This window comes from Lepisosteus platostomus, chromosome 17 (assembly GCF_059453375.1).
Source record: "Lepisosteus platostomus isolate fLepPlt1 chromosome 17, fLepPlt1.hap1, whole genome shotgun sequence".
Lineage (NCBI taxonomy): Eukaryota > Metazoa > Chordata > Actinopteri > Semionotiformes > Lepisosteidae > Lepisosteus > Lepisosteus platostomus.
In genome coordinates, this window is record NC_142627.1 from 21,088,015 (window position 1) to 21,103,778 (window position 15,764).

General features: G+C 43.3%; 1 protein-coding gene across 1 annotated transcript in view; it reads right to left on the reverse strand.

The window, feature by feature from the left end:
• The window catches only part of ryr2a (ryanodine receptor 2a (cardiac)), a 196,838-nt gene that overhangs the window by 48,411 nt on the left and 132,663 nt on the right, over positions 1-15,764 (reverse strand). Inside the window, exons 36-55 of the mRNA XM_088609787.1 lie at positions 15,321-15,547; positions 14,094-14,898; positions 13,405-13,605; positions 13,177-13,282; positions 11,708-11,851; positions 10,420-10,693; positions 10,097-10,211; positions 9,833-9,965; positions 9,331-9,434; positions 7,698-7,833; positions 7,300-7,486; positions 6,638-6,746; positions 6,256-6,376; positions 5,739-5,908; positions 4,908-5,128; positions 3,716-3,806; positions 3,288-3,428; positions 2,319-2,482; positions 1,719-1,797; positions 978-1,067 (exon numbers count right to left, since the gene is read on the reverse strand). Coding sequence (XP_088465913.1) covers positions 978-1,067; positions 1,719-1,797; positions 2,319-2,482; positions 3,288-3,428; positions 3,716-3,806; positions 4,908-5,128; positions 5,739-5,908; positions 6,256-6,376; positions 6,638-6,746; positions 7,300-7,486; positions 7,698-7,833; positions 9,331-9,434; positions 9,833-9,965; positions 10,097-10,211; positions 10,420-10,693; positions 11,708-11,851; positions 13,177-13,282; positions 13,405-13,605; positions 14,094-14,898; positions 15,321-15,547 — 3,618 coding nt within the window. The remainder of the gene's footprint in view (positions 1-977; positions 1,068-1,718; positions 1,798-2,318; positions 2,483-3,287; positions 3,429-3,715; positions 3,807-4,907; positions 5,129-5,738; positions 5,909-6,255; positions 6,377-6,637; positions 6,747-7,299; positions 7,487-7,697; positions 7,834-9,330; positions 9,435-9,832; positions 9,966-10,096; positions 10,212-10,419; positions 10,694-11,707; positions 11,852-13,176; positions 13,283-13,404; positions 13,606-14,093; positions 14,899-15,320; positions 15,548-15,764) is intronic.

Genomic DNA, 15,764 nt, shown 5'->3' on the forward strand with positions numbered 1-15,764 from the left:
ATTTTTAACACGTTTTCAAAGTTAAATGCGCTGTGCACATGTGTTAATTTTTCATGATCATTCATAATGTATTGTTCATGCTCCTGATACTATAAAGTTCGGCTGTGCCAGGAGAAGGGCTCTGTGAACGCCCCATCTGACCGGTTTTATTAAAGGGTAGTCTGCATCTGGCCAACTCCTCCTCACAGCTACCAACACCCAGTGACACCCAGTGGAAATTTGAGATTTCGACTTGCTTTCATGAAAATATCCACGGAGATAGTCTTAGACTATAGGGTTATCTGATATTGGGTTTCATGAACAAAGTTAAGATTTTAGATGTGAAAGGTTCAGTAAAGCCAGCATTACTACCTTTGCATTCTGCAAAGAAGAAAACCACCTCACTGGTACTACTTAAGCTGGCGTAGTAATCAGTTGTGCTACTGTACACTGTGCTACACTTCATACCATAGGTCTTGGTGCTGAGATCTGCTCCTTTCTAGGTGAACAATTTTAATAATATTTGGAACACATGGAAGAAGATTTAAACGGATGCACACATTTTCCCAATTCCCTTCAAGCTCATGTCTCCATAACACCAAGAACAAAAATGAACGTGCTTCTTCACTTTAATTTTGTAGTTCTTTTGTAGGCCTTCTTTCCCCTGCTTCAGGGTACTGGGTCAGAGTGTATCTTTAATTTCTAAGGAAAGTGTGGCAACTGTACAGTACGTTCAACTCTCCAATATGCGGGACGTTGGGCTGCTGTTGTGTTGTACTGATCTGTTATCTGTACTGATCTGTCTACTTACTTTGTTTTGATTCACAAAAACTTTGATATACAGTATCAAAAAAACTGAAGAAATTATGTACAATAGCAAGATATAACCTCATAAGACTTATCATGAAGTATCCAATCATATTATTGTATTGTATGTACAATAAAGAGATTTTACGATCGGTCCTAAGACATTACTTCACTGTCTTCCATCCCTTTACCTTTTCAGAGAGCAGCTTGTATGGTTTCAACAGAGGGTGAATCTTGGAGGTTTCACAGAGAGGGTCACCGTGTGCCCAGCCATTGGCAAACTGAAAATAAATAATTCACACAAATGTGAAATGCATTTTTCAAGGACTAAACAGAAAAAAAACACTTATATTACTAAACGTTAATAGGACTGTAGATAATCATAGCTCTTTTGAAAATATACCATGGCAAATCTACACAGTATCATTGCTGTTTTACTTTATTCAAACACTTGATTTGGCATTGCTTTGCCATGGTTTCTCAGTATGCTCTGTGTTCTGATGCTGCTTTGATCCAATACATGCAGAAACCTGAGCACAAATGCCTGCTGGGAACAAGAATGGACAACAGGGGCTATTCCTTCCTGGAGACAGCATCATTTACCTACCTCAGCTTTGATCTGTCAGGGTCAATGTACAGCATGTTTATACAGCATCTTTGACCGGTAAAAGCACTAATTCAGAACAGGTAAAACCAGGTTAAGGCATTTGTTCAAGCCTGGACTATCAATAATCAACTGCAACCAAGATTTCCCATATAGCTGTGCACAGCCAAAATTCATTGAGTTGATCACGCTAGAAAAACATTCATCTGAACGTTGTGTATAACAAAAGAACAAACTATTGGGAGCTATGTGAACCAAATTCATATAGTTATTAGTGCAAAAAACTGTTTTGAGTTGCTGGATTATACGTTAATAAATTCTGCTTTACCTTGTCCATTGACCACTTCTCATGAGAATGTTCTGCATACTTGTTTATGAAGTAGTCCAGTTTTTCTGGGATGTTTACACTAAAAGATATTATTGAAATTAAAGATTAAAAGCCCTGTAGCATTTTTTAGACAACTTTCAAATCATGAAAACACAGGCTTCATACAGTATAAGAAATAAGAACGAAAACAGACAAGAACATTTTACTGTGGTAGCACTCCTTTCTGCAAGTGATAACAGAAGAATTAGGAATAGTGAAGAAAAACCTCTGAGAAGGTAACGGGGAAAGTTGGGTCCCAGTGTGGCACAGTGGTCAGTATAACTGCCTCACAGCGGGGGCCCTGGGTTCAATTCCAGACCTGGAGTACTGTCTGCATGGAGTTTGTATGTTTCCCCCATGTTCACATGGGTCTCCTCCCACAGTCCAAGGACATACTGGGAGGTTAATTAGCATCTGGGTGAATACGCCCTGGAGTGTGTGTGCACGTCTGCGTGCCTGTGTGTGTCCTGCAATACACGGGCATGCTGTCCAGGGTGTACCCTGCCTTGTGCGTTTTGATCGTCAGGATATGCTCGGGCTTCCCAGCGACCCTGTATTTACCTTGAGGTGTCAGCAGGCTGTGGGTTAAAGTTTCCCTCTGCGTCCATGGAGGACTGTTTCTCCATCATGGCAACATAGTTTGACTCCATGTAGTCTGGAGGCAAGGCCCCTGCCACGGCACTCAGACATGGCAGCGCCAGCTTAAACAGCTCCTGGTCATACTTCTGCATGGCACAGAAAGCAGGTCCAATTCAATCATGGGAAACGTTCAGAAGAGCTACTGTACATCAGGGTCTGCAGTCCAGGTCCAGAGGAGCCAAAGACAGTACTGTAGGCTTGACAGGAAATCCTGAATGATCCCTAAGTACTGTAAAAACTCAGCAAACCTCTACAGTAAATTGTGTCCTAGGCAAACAAATAATTGGTGCAGATAAATCATGACTACAGCTCTTCAAGGTCTGGGCTGCAGGTCTCTGTGCTAACTCATACAGCAGGTGTTTTTATAATTGGTAAAGCACTGGATATTGAGTTTATTTTCATAATAAGTAATTTCATAAACTGGAGAGTTGAGAGTGTTATTCCCAAGTAATTAAGACAACAGCAAAAGGGACACACAACAGAACAAATTATTAAGGTTAAAGCAAAAACCTTAACCTGCAAAGGAGACAAATGTATGGTTAGAAGAAAAGGGGTATTTATTCAGTGCCACTTTAAAAGTATTCAAGATCCAAAACATCTACAAAGCACTTTCGATAATGTGAATACAATGATGCTATTTAACCACTAGAGGTCCTCAAAATATTGTAGTGTAGCCCTTCTTTCTTTTATGCATTTTATACTGACAGTGTTTATATTCATATCGAATACTAATACAAAAGTTAAAAAGATTAACTACTTTGAAGAGTAGTTTCCCAAACCGTGAGATTCCCCTGAGTAAACTCAAATCATCTCTCTATCTTCTTTCTCGTAGTTCAGTGATAACCTCGTAAATTCAGCCGGGACTCTTGGAAAATGATGGATTAAAATTACCTTCTGAGACAAGGCATCAAATATCCCCCAGAACAGCTTCCTAGATAAGTGCAGCTCCTCTTCGGAAGCAGCTCCAAAGCTGCCCCACCCTCCTGGCAGGCAGTAGTATTTCCAGCATCTCTCATAGTGGTTTGTCAGCAGCTGCAAGAGCATGTACAGTGTGCATCACTCTGCTTTCTACTACAATACTGCCACAAAGGCTTAGGCACAACAGAGTACAGGGTGCTGTATGAGTCTTTGGCACACAATCAAGTTATACCACAGAAGAACAGGGTTTATGTGGGAAAGCACAGAGCAGGTGAACATGCAGTATATACAGCACTTTCAAAGATTAAGGAATAAGCACTCCACCTTATTCACAGCCCTCTCACACAAATGACCTCAGCACCATGCAGAGAGGACAGAGCAAGAGTGTGGAAAATACAAACCTTGAGGGGCATTTTGGTGTGCTCATTAAGAAGAGGAACATCAAAGACAAGTCTCCTTAGAAGGTGCTGCATCATAGATGGTCTCAGCTGGCTGTAAAAACACATTTGTACATACAGTACACATGCAAAGACATTTCACTCAGAATCTCGCACACTGTTAAACCACAATAACTGAAGACCTGTTACTGTCACGCCTGACATCCCTCCCTAGAGGGCGCTCCACTGCTCCCATTATTGTCCGTGTGATTAAGCTCTCCAGGTGTACCCTTTTAGCGTTATTACTTAACACCAGCTCCTCCAGTCCTCGGGGCTCATCATTAGGGTAAGATGTTGCGAGGCCCGCCTAGCACCAGGAAACCCTACGTCTGTCTCCTGAGGCCACAGGCCTCATCCCCGACACCTCCCGCTCCCTGAGCCCGGGGTCTGGAGGATCTCGCCCCGTCACCCTTGGACCTCCATGTTTCGTTTGTCCGTGTGCTCCCCTCTCTCGGGGATTTTAACTTTGTCGCGTTCCAGGATGGATTTCTTGTTGATGGACTCTCGGACTGTGCTTTGACCTGCCCTTGGACCCGTTTGGATTTGGATGCCATTTTGTCTTCCCCGTACACTGTCTCACAGACTGTCAGTATTATTTTGTGCACTATTAAACCCCTGTGTGTTCCCTTTTACCACGCCTCCTGTTTTCTCCAGCTCTTACCGCATCGCATAGGGTCTTCCACAAGACCTGACACGGATTTCAGTCCGTGTTCGTGACAGAGACATTGTCTCGTATCTCATTCTTAAAGTAATGTGCTGTATTGACCTTCCGGCAGCGTGCTTTTTTAAAATAGGCACTACAGCCACAACAGAGACATGCTCACATGAGAAAGAAAACTGATGAAAAGTGTCCTTAATGGATACACAACTAGTTTTGTACAGTAGATCTCAATACACAAATAACTACTGCAAACCAAGACCACCCTAAACCCTCTTAATGCTCTTCATTTCAGTTATTAAGAGAAAAGAAAGTTTGGGGTGATTATGGGTCTGTGGTATACAGTAAAATTTGTCTTTGTTCTTTTTCATTTGCCCCTTCATTAGCTGAGATCAGGAGACTGAGAACAGGCACTTGCTTTTCATTACTGAGCAGTCTATGAATATTTGACAAGCTCTTTTGTTGGGAGTGTGAAAAAGGTATTGTTCCTGTGCTTACCCACATACAGCCAGCAGACACTCCTCAATGGAGTCCCTCTGGGCCTTGGTGAGACAGCAGCCCTTGGACAGGCGATACACAGTGTGCAACAGGGAGTCGATAAGCGAGGCAAAAGGCTCCGTACCCGCAAACAGAGGAGCGCACTTCGTTAACAAGGGCAACACCGCAGTGCACAGGTAGCGGTTCAGGGCCAGAGCCATGTCAGTGGCACTCAGGGAAGCCTGGGATACCAGAGACAAGAGAGAGACAGAGAGGGGCAAGTTGTTTTACAGCAGCAGTGTTGGTGTACAGACGGACGGAAGAAACAAAAATGACAGGAACAACAATATACATACATATTTGCACAGAAGGTCAAGTGTTAAGTAACGATATGACTACAGGTATGAATGAGATCTTAAATTTGTTGGTTTTGGAGCTGGGGAGTTGATATCTGCATTCTGATGAGAGTAACTTGAAGTTCATCAAACAAGAGGTGTGAAAGATCATCGCGGATGGATTTTGCTTCATGCAAAGCATGTGAATGATAGATGAAGGCAGGAAGATCAACGCCAACGACCATCTGCCATAATTTCAAAATTTGTTCTTGCTTCTCAGATTAAGGTTGCCAAACCAGCAGATCAGGGTTCAAGTTAGGACTGATTCTAGCACAAAATCAATAATGAATCATCGACCTTAAAATACTTAAGCTTCCTTAAGAAAAAAGGACGCTGTCGACCTTTTCTGAGGATCAGGTCAGAATGTGAATTACTTGCGATCTGACTGTTTTAGAGTACACACCTCACTGCTGGGGAATCTGCTTCACACTTGCACTAAGGTTAAAAGCTGCCTCACCGTGTCTAGAGAAGCAGCAGCTCGGAGGTCAGGGAGAAAACCGACTTCCAACAGATGCAGCAGGAAATTCTGTTCCTCAATTCCGTACACTCTGTCCAGGAACAGAACCATCGCCGCCTTATGATCCGGGCAAAAGCCAGCTGACATGTCAGGCTCCACCACAGTTCCATCTGCAGACAAAAAGCAGAACTGAAAATTCTTGTTTTTTGTTATATCAGATACTTTTCCCTGTCTGAAGCACAGCACAGCTGTCAGATATGTCTTTTTTATTTTTATGAATTTCTTTAAATTTAGGAGAACTATTAGTTCAGAACAAAGCTTTGAAATAGCTCTGAAATATACTGTAGCTTTGAAACTATTATCCTAGCTGATCATCTAAAATGACATGGCAAGAATTAGAAACAACGGGTTTTTAAATAAACATAAAAAATTATAAGACCAGATGTGAAATTGTATCCTAATTTTGGGGGGAATCTGAAGATTCAGGCTGCAATGGATCATTTCACCCAGGACTGACCTTTCGCCAGTGTTGGCATGGGGAAGGGAATACTGATGACGCCTTCTAAATCCTCTATAGGAATTAGGGATCGGAGAATAGCGCGGATCCTCAGTGCTTCACCCTTGCCAGCGTGGATTAACTGAGCAACAAAAAAGGCAAAATACAGTCGGAATACATCTCACACCATGAGAAACACTGCACCATCCCTGTTCAAACTGAAAAAAACAAAAACGTACAAAGTAAGTTTAACATAATCTGATATAATATGGTTATATTATAATATGACACATAATTATTAACACATCCTGGAATAGCCAGCTTGCTAGTGGCTTATCATCAGTAATTTGCCAGGCTATTGCATCCATTGTCAAACCAAGAGTAACAGCGGCTCATTACTTACATGCATTTCAGGAGCACAGCGTCCTAAAAGATCAATAAGGGCAGCATAAAAAGTCATTATGGCATTCCCCATGTGGATGGTGTCGTCTTCTTCCTCTTCAAGAATATCGCTGTTGAAATTATAATGCAGAACATTAATTGCTTCCTCCTTACTCCAAAGAGAATCTTGAAGATCCATATTATTTGATTTCTAACATACAATGTGCTTCAAATTTAAATTTGCTGACAGTAAAAACGAAGGGAATAAATATACCTCGCAGAAAAGGACAACATAGAGGAATTCATATGAGCTATAACTAATTGACTAGCAAAGTTACATTTTGCCATCAACTCACAACTTCACATACTGTCTTACAGACCCCTGTAGTGAAATTTCAACAGGTTTTTCATCTCCAAGAATCCCAAAACACCTCACATGTAGGAGGAGACCGACTTCATCCAACACTGAAGTGCAGCCCCCACCTGGGTGACGAGTGGGAGCCGTCATGTGCCGATTGCCTCTCACATACGACACCCCAGGCTTCGGGCTGAACCCCAAGGCCGCAATGCTAACCACTGCGCCACCATGCCACCCAACTAGTCAATCAATTAACAAGCAATAAATAAATGAAGATGCAGTGAACAGGGACACCCACAGAGGGGTCCTACAGGGAGTTCACCTACAGAGTTCTGCTGGATTCTGTGGTGGGGGAGGGGCCGTCCCTCGTGGGATCTTCCGAGATCTTTATGGCTTCCTCCATGGCAGCCAAGAGACCATTGCCGCCTTCTCCTCTCAAGGCAGGGCCGAAGCACTCCGGGCGGCGGATCAGAAGCCTCACCACCACGTTGGCATTCTCTTCAACACTCTCCCCTGCAGGAGTCGAGAGAGGGGGGAGGACACAGCAGGACCTTACCTTTACGAATCAAGAGAGGCGGCCAGAGCAGAACACCAAGTGCAACTTGGCACAGGGCACAGGGCAGAGGGCACAGGATACTCAGCCGTAAGGCAGGCAAACCGAAGGAAACGCCAGAGACCACGATCAAAAAGGAAAGGTAAAAAGAACTGGAAATAAATCGCTTACCATTGCAAAACACAGCAAAGCGAAGGAAATCTAAATAACGTTCTCCTTCCACAGGGTTCCAGCCAATATCTGGGTATCCTTTACAAACCAGCATCGTGCAGCTTTGTAAACCACATCCTGCCAAGTACTGCACGACCTACGAAGGCATCGGGGAAAAAATGTCATTGAAAGAAAAAATCCAGAAATACAGGGAAACAACTGCATAGTTCTGGGGTTTATGGAAAAATCTCTATTGATTAATATGATCATCTACATAACATTTACCTTTTCTTCATAAACCTTAACACCAGAACTAAAATACAGAAAAATAGGACTCTTTCAAAGTATAGAAGAGTGTTACATTTTACAACATCTTTTTACAAGGCATGTTTGAAAGATAGCAGTGTTCTGGGATGTGCTTATGTGCTGATGTTAATTGCTGTCTGAATGATTCCCCAAATGGGCAGGTTTAAATGATAAATGATTTGATTCTTATTCTGTGTAATGTCTTTTTATTGTAAGGTTTTAATACAGAAGATAGATTTCTTATTTATAGGGGAGCCGGTGTAAGAGAAAATGCAAATATTTGAATCACATAACTCACCCCATGCACATGTGTATCTAGAAAGCCTGCACCACGGTGAACGTTATTAATCTTAATTGTTCAGCAGGGGGTCCTACATTATCAGCTAGTTATTAATCATCAAAATTACTGCCTAGGAAAGGTTAACATCCTCAAATGTGTCACCATACTGCTTGTTGGGCAATTTTGTTCCCCCTGCTGAGTACTAGCAGATCATGACACAGTTAACTTAAATCAAGCAAACAGGGTTTCCACCTTTTTGATATTCTTATGTTCTTTTTGTAACATATGAAACAGATCTGTGCACAGGATGCCCAAAAATGACATAAGGAAAATAATTTATTTCTGCTTTTGTTAAATGAGCCATTATAAAAACAGACTTCAGGGGTTTACCAGGGAAATCAGTTTTCCTCCTCATTACCATAAAGGAGATCCAGCCCACTTAACTTGAATGCTTTTCTTATTTGATAGAGGTTTACGTGGAAGAACCTAGGATTCTTCCTTGTGTTTGCATTCCTTTATTCCAGGAATATACCCTACCTTCTGCAAAAAACAGTAAAACCAACATCTCAAGGGATCCCAAAGTGATTTAATTTTGAAGAGGGACTGTGGGACCTCACACCACTGAAGTGCAGAACCCATCTGGGTTACAAACAGCAGCCATCATGCATCAGCTGCCTGCACCATATACTGTAGCAAATCAGGAAGAAGAGTGAGAAACTGGTTCAACAATTGAATTGGGCCAGACTGTACAAGACCAGAGTGAAACCTATCCAGTACTTTGGGGTTAATAGCTCTACACTTTAAGTGAGATATACCGGAACTTTTCATCACAGTTTAATGGCTCATCCAAAGGGCGACATCCCCTACAGCAAAGCCCCCAATTACTACACAGAAGGAAGTAGATCAGAAATTCTGTTCCAGCTCTAGAAAGAGCGCCACTTGCTGGTCCTCCACATAGTGTGTCAACGAGACACATGTGGTTTAGAATGACTATGGAGTGAAACGTAAACAAAGGGTGTGAACACAAAAGAAACCGCAGAGGACTCATGGGACGGAGGAATGACTTACTTTCTCTAGGTCTGGTTCCCTTAAGGCTAAGGCAAGTTCATTGTTATCCATCACAGAGGCTGCTGCCACATCCAGAGGAGTGGATCCCCGCATGGAAGGCGATGCTTTAAAGAGGGGTCAGAACAACATACAGAATCAGGCACAGGAACTGAGACAGGGCGAGTACTTCCTCAAGGAGAGGAATGCAAATACAAATGACAGCTTCGATACCTATCACTACAAGGTGCTAAAAAGGCCAGGTTTGCGTGTTTACAAACATTTTCAGTTAAATGATGTTGCACTGCTTATGGTGTTAGGAGTCACAGTGATGCAAATTAAAGCTTGAGAAATCAGTATCTGAAAATAATTTCTGAAGATGTCCTCCTCTAACAAAATGACAAAATTGATCATGAATAATTCTGAAATAATTGACACCAAGATATGAACAGTTTCCCATAGTCTACTCAGAAAGACTCATGACAGTATCTCAGTAATACTGAACAAAAAAGCCAAGAGGTCTTACCAAGTCCAACACTGCTGTTCTCCAGCAAGTAACTGAGATGATCAAACATTGCCTTTTGGTTTTGTCTGCTGATGCGGCAGAAGTAACAAAGAAACCGACAGCAGTTGGCCACCATCTTAGGGAATGTGATCTCCTTAAAGAAAGGCACAACCCATGGAGAAACTGATTTAAATATAAAAAAAACGTGATCTTGCAGATAATTTTTTCTTGATTTGGAAAGGCAATCTGCATTTACTGTTCAAGACTCAAGATGATCCCTGTTACCTTTGATTCGCCACCTCCCAGGACATTGACCATGACTTCCATCACTGTTTCATGCATTCCCAGAGCTCTCATCAGATTCGGATGCTGGTAGAAAACTTTATTATTCATAATATCCCTATGTGTGAAAGAGCACATGATTAGTCTTCATGGGAATAGCATTTATAGATTATATTTATGTACCACACTGCAGACTGTATTGCTCCAAGGCACAGTTTGCGAAAGGAGCAAATGCATAGCCTTTGGTTAGAGTAACAGGACCCTTGAGGAAAATGACATTTGTCAAAGCCGAGCTCAGCTCCAGAGAATAAACACTGGTTATTTACCCGAGGCCGCGGATCATCAGCTTCTCTTCTTCCTTGCCCATCCTTACGCTGAGCAACGAGCGGATCTGCCCCAGGGAGGCCAGCAGGTTAATTGTGTCCTCCACAGAGATGGAGTTGATGGTATAGGTCTTGGGCAGAGCACGCACTTGTCCTCCTATGCCATCGTACTGCCTGTGCAGTAGCACAAACATGGCTCTGACAAGTTCAGGATCCTCTATCACGGACTCCTGGGCCCATCGTACCATAGTCTCCGAAATCAGCTGCTGCAGGGTGCCTAGCACAGAACAACCAGGGACAGAAGAGGTGAGGATCCAGGATTGAAACAAGACCTTGCTTCCATCCCTCCACTATCAGAAAGTTACCGTAAGTGCTCCAAGTGAGAACCACAGCCTCCCACCGCTTCTCCAGTAAACACAGGGGGCAAGGCAGGACTGCACCCTGGGCAGGACAGGCCTGCCCATTGCAGAGAACACACAAGCACACAGGGGCTGTTCACAGACCGGCTTCCATTTCCAAATCATTTTAACTCCAGGAGGTTTATTAATCATACAAGCTGAAAAGCTAGTTAGGATATAAAGATGAAATCGACAATAATATTAGGTGCAAACTGAAATATTTACTGTAAGAAAATGATAGGTTCAGTCAAGATGGTGGTTGTCTGGACCACACACCCCAGAAAACTGTGGGGAAAGATCTGCCATCCTACAGTAAATCAGCTGACCAACTAGAAGATGACAACTGGTCAGGTGGCAGTTAAACACCAGTAAATACTGGCTACAAGGAGCAGTAAGCTTCTGCTGTGTAAGGAAGAGAACAGGACCTCTGATATTCACTGAACCTGAGGAAGAAGGGAGCATGGAAGCAACCGAACGAAAGGTCCATGGACAGTTTATTGTGAGTTGTTTTGGGAGAGTTTTGCATTTTTAATGCAGATAAGCAGCCTAGCTGCCTACGTGTATTGATAGTAAGGATATACTTTGCATGGAGTTAATAGTTATAAGAGGTATGTGTTTCTATATTTGTTTGTGAGTTAATTTGCACCTTGTCTGAATACACAGCACCCTTATGGGTGCACCGGTTGCTTGGGTCCCACCCATTTAAAAGATACCTGCTACTGCCACCAGAGGTGTTGCAATGAGCATTGTTCTTATCCAAACATCTTGTAAACTCCTTCAGGTTTAACTTTTGTTCTGAAATTAACAATTATTTAGCTAGAGAATCTCACGTGCGACTATATCAGTATACTAAAGAATACCAAGACAACCCACGACTACCTCACTTCACTTACTTGGCTTCTTAGCTTTTTCTTTCTTTGGCAGGTCTGACATTCTCTTCTTCAGGTAGGCAACTTTCTCTACCAGGTACAGAAGTCTGCCCCGGATAGTGAAGTCACTGTCACCCTCACCGCCCCTGTCATCCTCAAGTTCAATTCCTACAAAATGCACACACACAACAGGAACTATGTAGATGTACTGCAGTCATCCAAAATTTCTTTGTGTCAAACAAACAGGATAGATAAGTTCATATTACAGCGTCTGCCACTAAATTGTTGATGCTGGGACCCATAATTCGAATTTGGTGAGTTCATTTATTTTGTGTTGGCTCTACTGGTCCAGAAAACATTTGCAATGCTCACAGGCCATTCCACTAGTTTAGGTTTTAAATCACTCCACTGTCTCAACTGCACATTATTACAAAAAATGCTGTGAACAGGGTGTTTATTCACATTCCTTTGTAACATAAAGAGATCATTTGCATTTGTACTTCAGAAAAAGAATGCATTGTACTTTACCAGTATTATACATTCCAGTTTCATCTTAAATGTACTTAAACACAGTTTAGGTTAATGTCAAAGCAAAAATAAAAATTAGTGTTGTAAATTATTCTCTTAAAATTTCAATTACAGTTTATAGAGAGTTTGCCCCATGTCACTGTTCAGATTTTTCTGTTCACAAAATTCCATAAAAAAAACAATCACCTTTTAAACCTAATGGTTGTGTTTAAGATGACATTGACATCTGCTAATTTATTTTTCAAGGTGGCTACAGTATGGGGAGCCTCTCCATTTCGAGAGTCAACTAATTACCTGTTTTTGAAGCTTTAGATCAAAGGAAGCTGTGGAAATATGCTGATGAAACTTTTTTTTTAATTATGTACCCATCTCAAAGCATTGAGTGAGTCTTATAATTAGCCTTAAAAGAAAATACTCTTTCTAAAAGAAAATAATAATTTCTAAGTCCTCTTGATTTGCATAACTAACGAAAAAATAAGTTATCATCAACCCTTTCGACTAAAACATCACAGTGTTTTATGTGCAGGAAAAATATAAATTGGAGTAAACCGGGGTACCTTAAATTGCCATATAAATACAAATAAAGTCAAGTCTTAAAGTAAAACTTGTCTAGAATCACTGATGAAATGGGCGTCATGACCTCATAACAGGGAAGTACTGCATTTGCATTCATCAATAAATTCAATGGAAAACACATTTTCCTGTGAGACACAGTTCCCACTCAAGAGTTCTTTGGCCATGATGCAGGAGGTTTTTTTGTTTCTAGCTTAGCATTGAGTGGATTAATTCCAGTTCTACCAGTTACACCCTAAAACAGCTCAAGTACAATCTGCTTTGATCACTATCACATCGCTGTGCTTATACTGTATCACATTTGCATCACAGTTTTCTTCGTCTAGGGCCCTGAAACACAAGCTCTGGGGTTTATTCTCCTTCAGCGTGACAAGGCCCGAGGGTCAGCCTACCACAGTGGGTCATCAGGTCTTCATGGAAGTCAAGCAGCTGCTCTCGAATATCTTCAGGACAGGGGCAGTCCTGCTTGTCATCTTTGAAATTCAACAGCATGTTAATCTGTTGGGAGGATTCAAAAACACAATGACAAATGAAACACGAAGAACTTCGGCGCAACTTCATTACCATACAACTCTCTTAGGAAAGGGCGGGCGGAGACAGAGAAGGTAAACCTTTCTGACCTGCTCCTGGGGTGGCGATCGGAATTCCTTCGTTTTCCTGGCGGTCAAGGCGGCAGACATGTTGAGAGCCTGCATCACCTCGTTGTAGCGGAACCGCTGGTTCTCCTGGAGGTTTGCGACGAAGTCGTCCGAGAACGCCACGATAGCCTCTATCCTGTGGCGCACCTGGCAGTCACAGAGGTACTGCAGCAGATGGCACATCTGCACAGCCGGGGGGAAAGACATCAGGAGAAGGAGTCTGGGTAAGTGGCCTATAACAACTGCAGGAGTGTGAAATTAGTTGTAGGTCAAAGACTAGTCTTGGACTTTCAATATAACAGGCCCTCTGATAAGCAGACTGAATAACCCAATAAAGTGATATGTTCCATCCTTGAGGCTGTCAAGAGATAAGCAACTGGGACTCCGCCACAGATTCCAGCTTTACTCAAACATAAGTTAATTAATTAATCTCTGTCAGTTCTAATTAAAAAAATCAAGGACGTGGAAAGGACCGAGATCTAAGAATTAATTTGAATAATATTTCTCCACTTTCACGACAAGTGAACATCACACAGAGAGTGAACACAAATAGTTGGTTTAAGGACTTTACAGATCTATAAAAATACAAACCGTGCATGTAAGTGTTTTGATTATACGAGTTCCTGTTAACTGTTAGCATATCATTTATCGTGCAAAAGGAAATATCGTGCCTGGAGCTTGACTGGCTCGGGGAGCTTCATTTGCAGCAATCCTTCTTTGGGGACATTTTCTGCTTTTCCCTCTTCCTCGTCCCCTGGTCCCTCTATCCTCAGCTCCCCCTTGATCCCATCACACTCGGGGGTCTCGGGCTTCGGCTGGCCTGGCTCCTCCGAGAAGACACTGGGCTCGATCAGCTGCAAGATAGTCTTCAGGTCCCCGTTGTGAAAGACGCCCATGATGAGCAAAGTGTAAAACAGTTTGATGAGGGGCACGAAGAGGAACTCGGTGCTGCCCCCTACAGGGTCACGGACGTGCAGGCTGCCCTCCTGGACAGCCTCTGTCAGCATTTCGATGGTTTTCGTCTTCAGGATCTCCAGGGGGAACTCGGGGCTGTGCTGGAAATGATCCCCGCTGACCCTCACGAAACTCGGGGAGGAGAAGTGCATCCGGGGCCTCAGAGAGGTGCTGAGTCCGATCCCGGGGAGACCGTGTTTTTTTTTCTCGTCGGGGAACAGGGTGATGCTTTTGGTTTCCTCCGTCATGGGGACGATGTACTCGCTGTTCATCATGAGGCGGGCAGTGGCGTAAGAGCTGAGGTGATTGTCGATGAGCAAGTCATAGTAGCCCGTCCTGAGCAAGCCCGGCATGTACTTGTTCTCGGCCGCATAGAGGAGCTGAGACTCATCCACGTGGCTGCAGAGCGTGTGGGCCACCCTGTTGTTGCCCAGCGCGCAAACCGCAGAGTACAGGCGCAGGGTGTGGTAGTGGAACTTCAGCAAGTCTTCCTGCTCCGTCAGCTCCAGGATATCAACTGACCTGGGAGCACAGGAGGAAGAGCTTCATTAACAGGTCATCAAAAGCGAAGGCGCACTGAGATGTGCTTCTGCTTTGTTTTGGTGCAATTCAGGTTCCCCGACTTTTAGTTAAATAGTTTTATCGGTAAAGCTGCAGAATGCCTTTATTCATGGTGGTGCAGAACATGTATAAGTTTATACGATGCACTGGGAGGCACCAAAAATGTGGCCAGTGAGTGTAGCTTTGTGTGTGTGAGTTACAAACCCAATCAACTGACTGAGATTGTATTGATTGTTTTGCTGTCCAGAAGAGAAGTGAAAGAAATTATTTTTGCTGACAATTTGCGCACGTGTGCTCAAAGGCAAATAGTGAATCTGAATTGCTCTGCGGTGTTTTATGCAGTACACAGGATGCCGCCCTGTCGGACTGTGTCGGGCTCGGACCTGTTCTCCTCCGGAATGTGCAGAGACATGAACTGCAGGGGCTCCGTGCACTGGACCAGCCAGCCGTGCCTGTCATTGACCCGCGACGCCTCCACCTTCAGGAAGTGGTTGGGGACCCTGCTCCACAGCACGGGCGTGAGGAACTGGACGTGCAGCCGGGGAGGACACTGGGGCGTGGGGTTCTTCCGCTCGCTCTTGAACAGGCCCGCCGACAGGGGCATCACGTTCTGGCCAAGAAAGAAACAGGGCCTGACTGAATACACAAGCCCACCCCCCTTTATATGACTCAAAGAGCTTGCTACACAACAGCCCCTCTAGATACAGCAGATGAGGGGGACAATGACAATCACAGAGAATAAACAGAAGAAAAGGCAGGAAGGAAGCAGGTAGGCATTAAAAAATAAAGCAAGAATCACCCATATTAAACAGAGAGGTCAAACACCC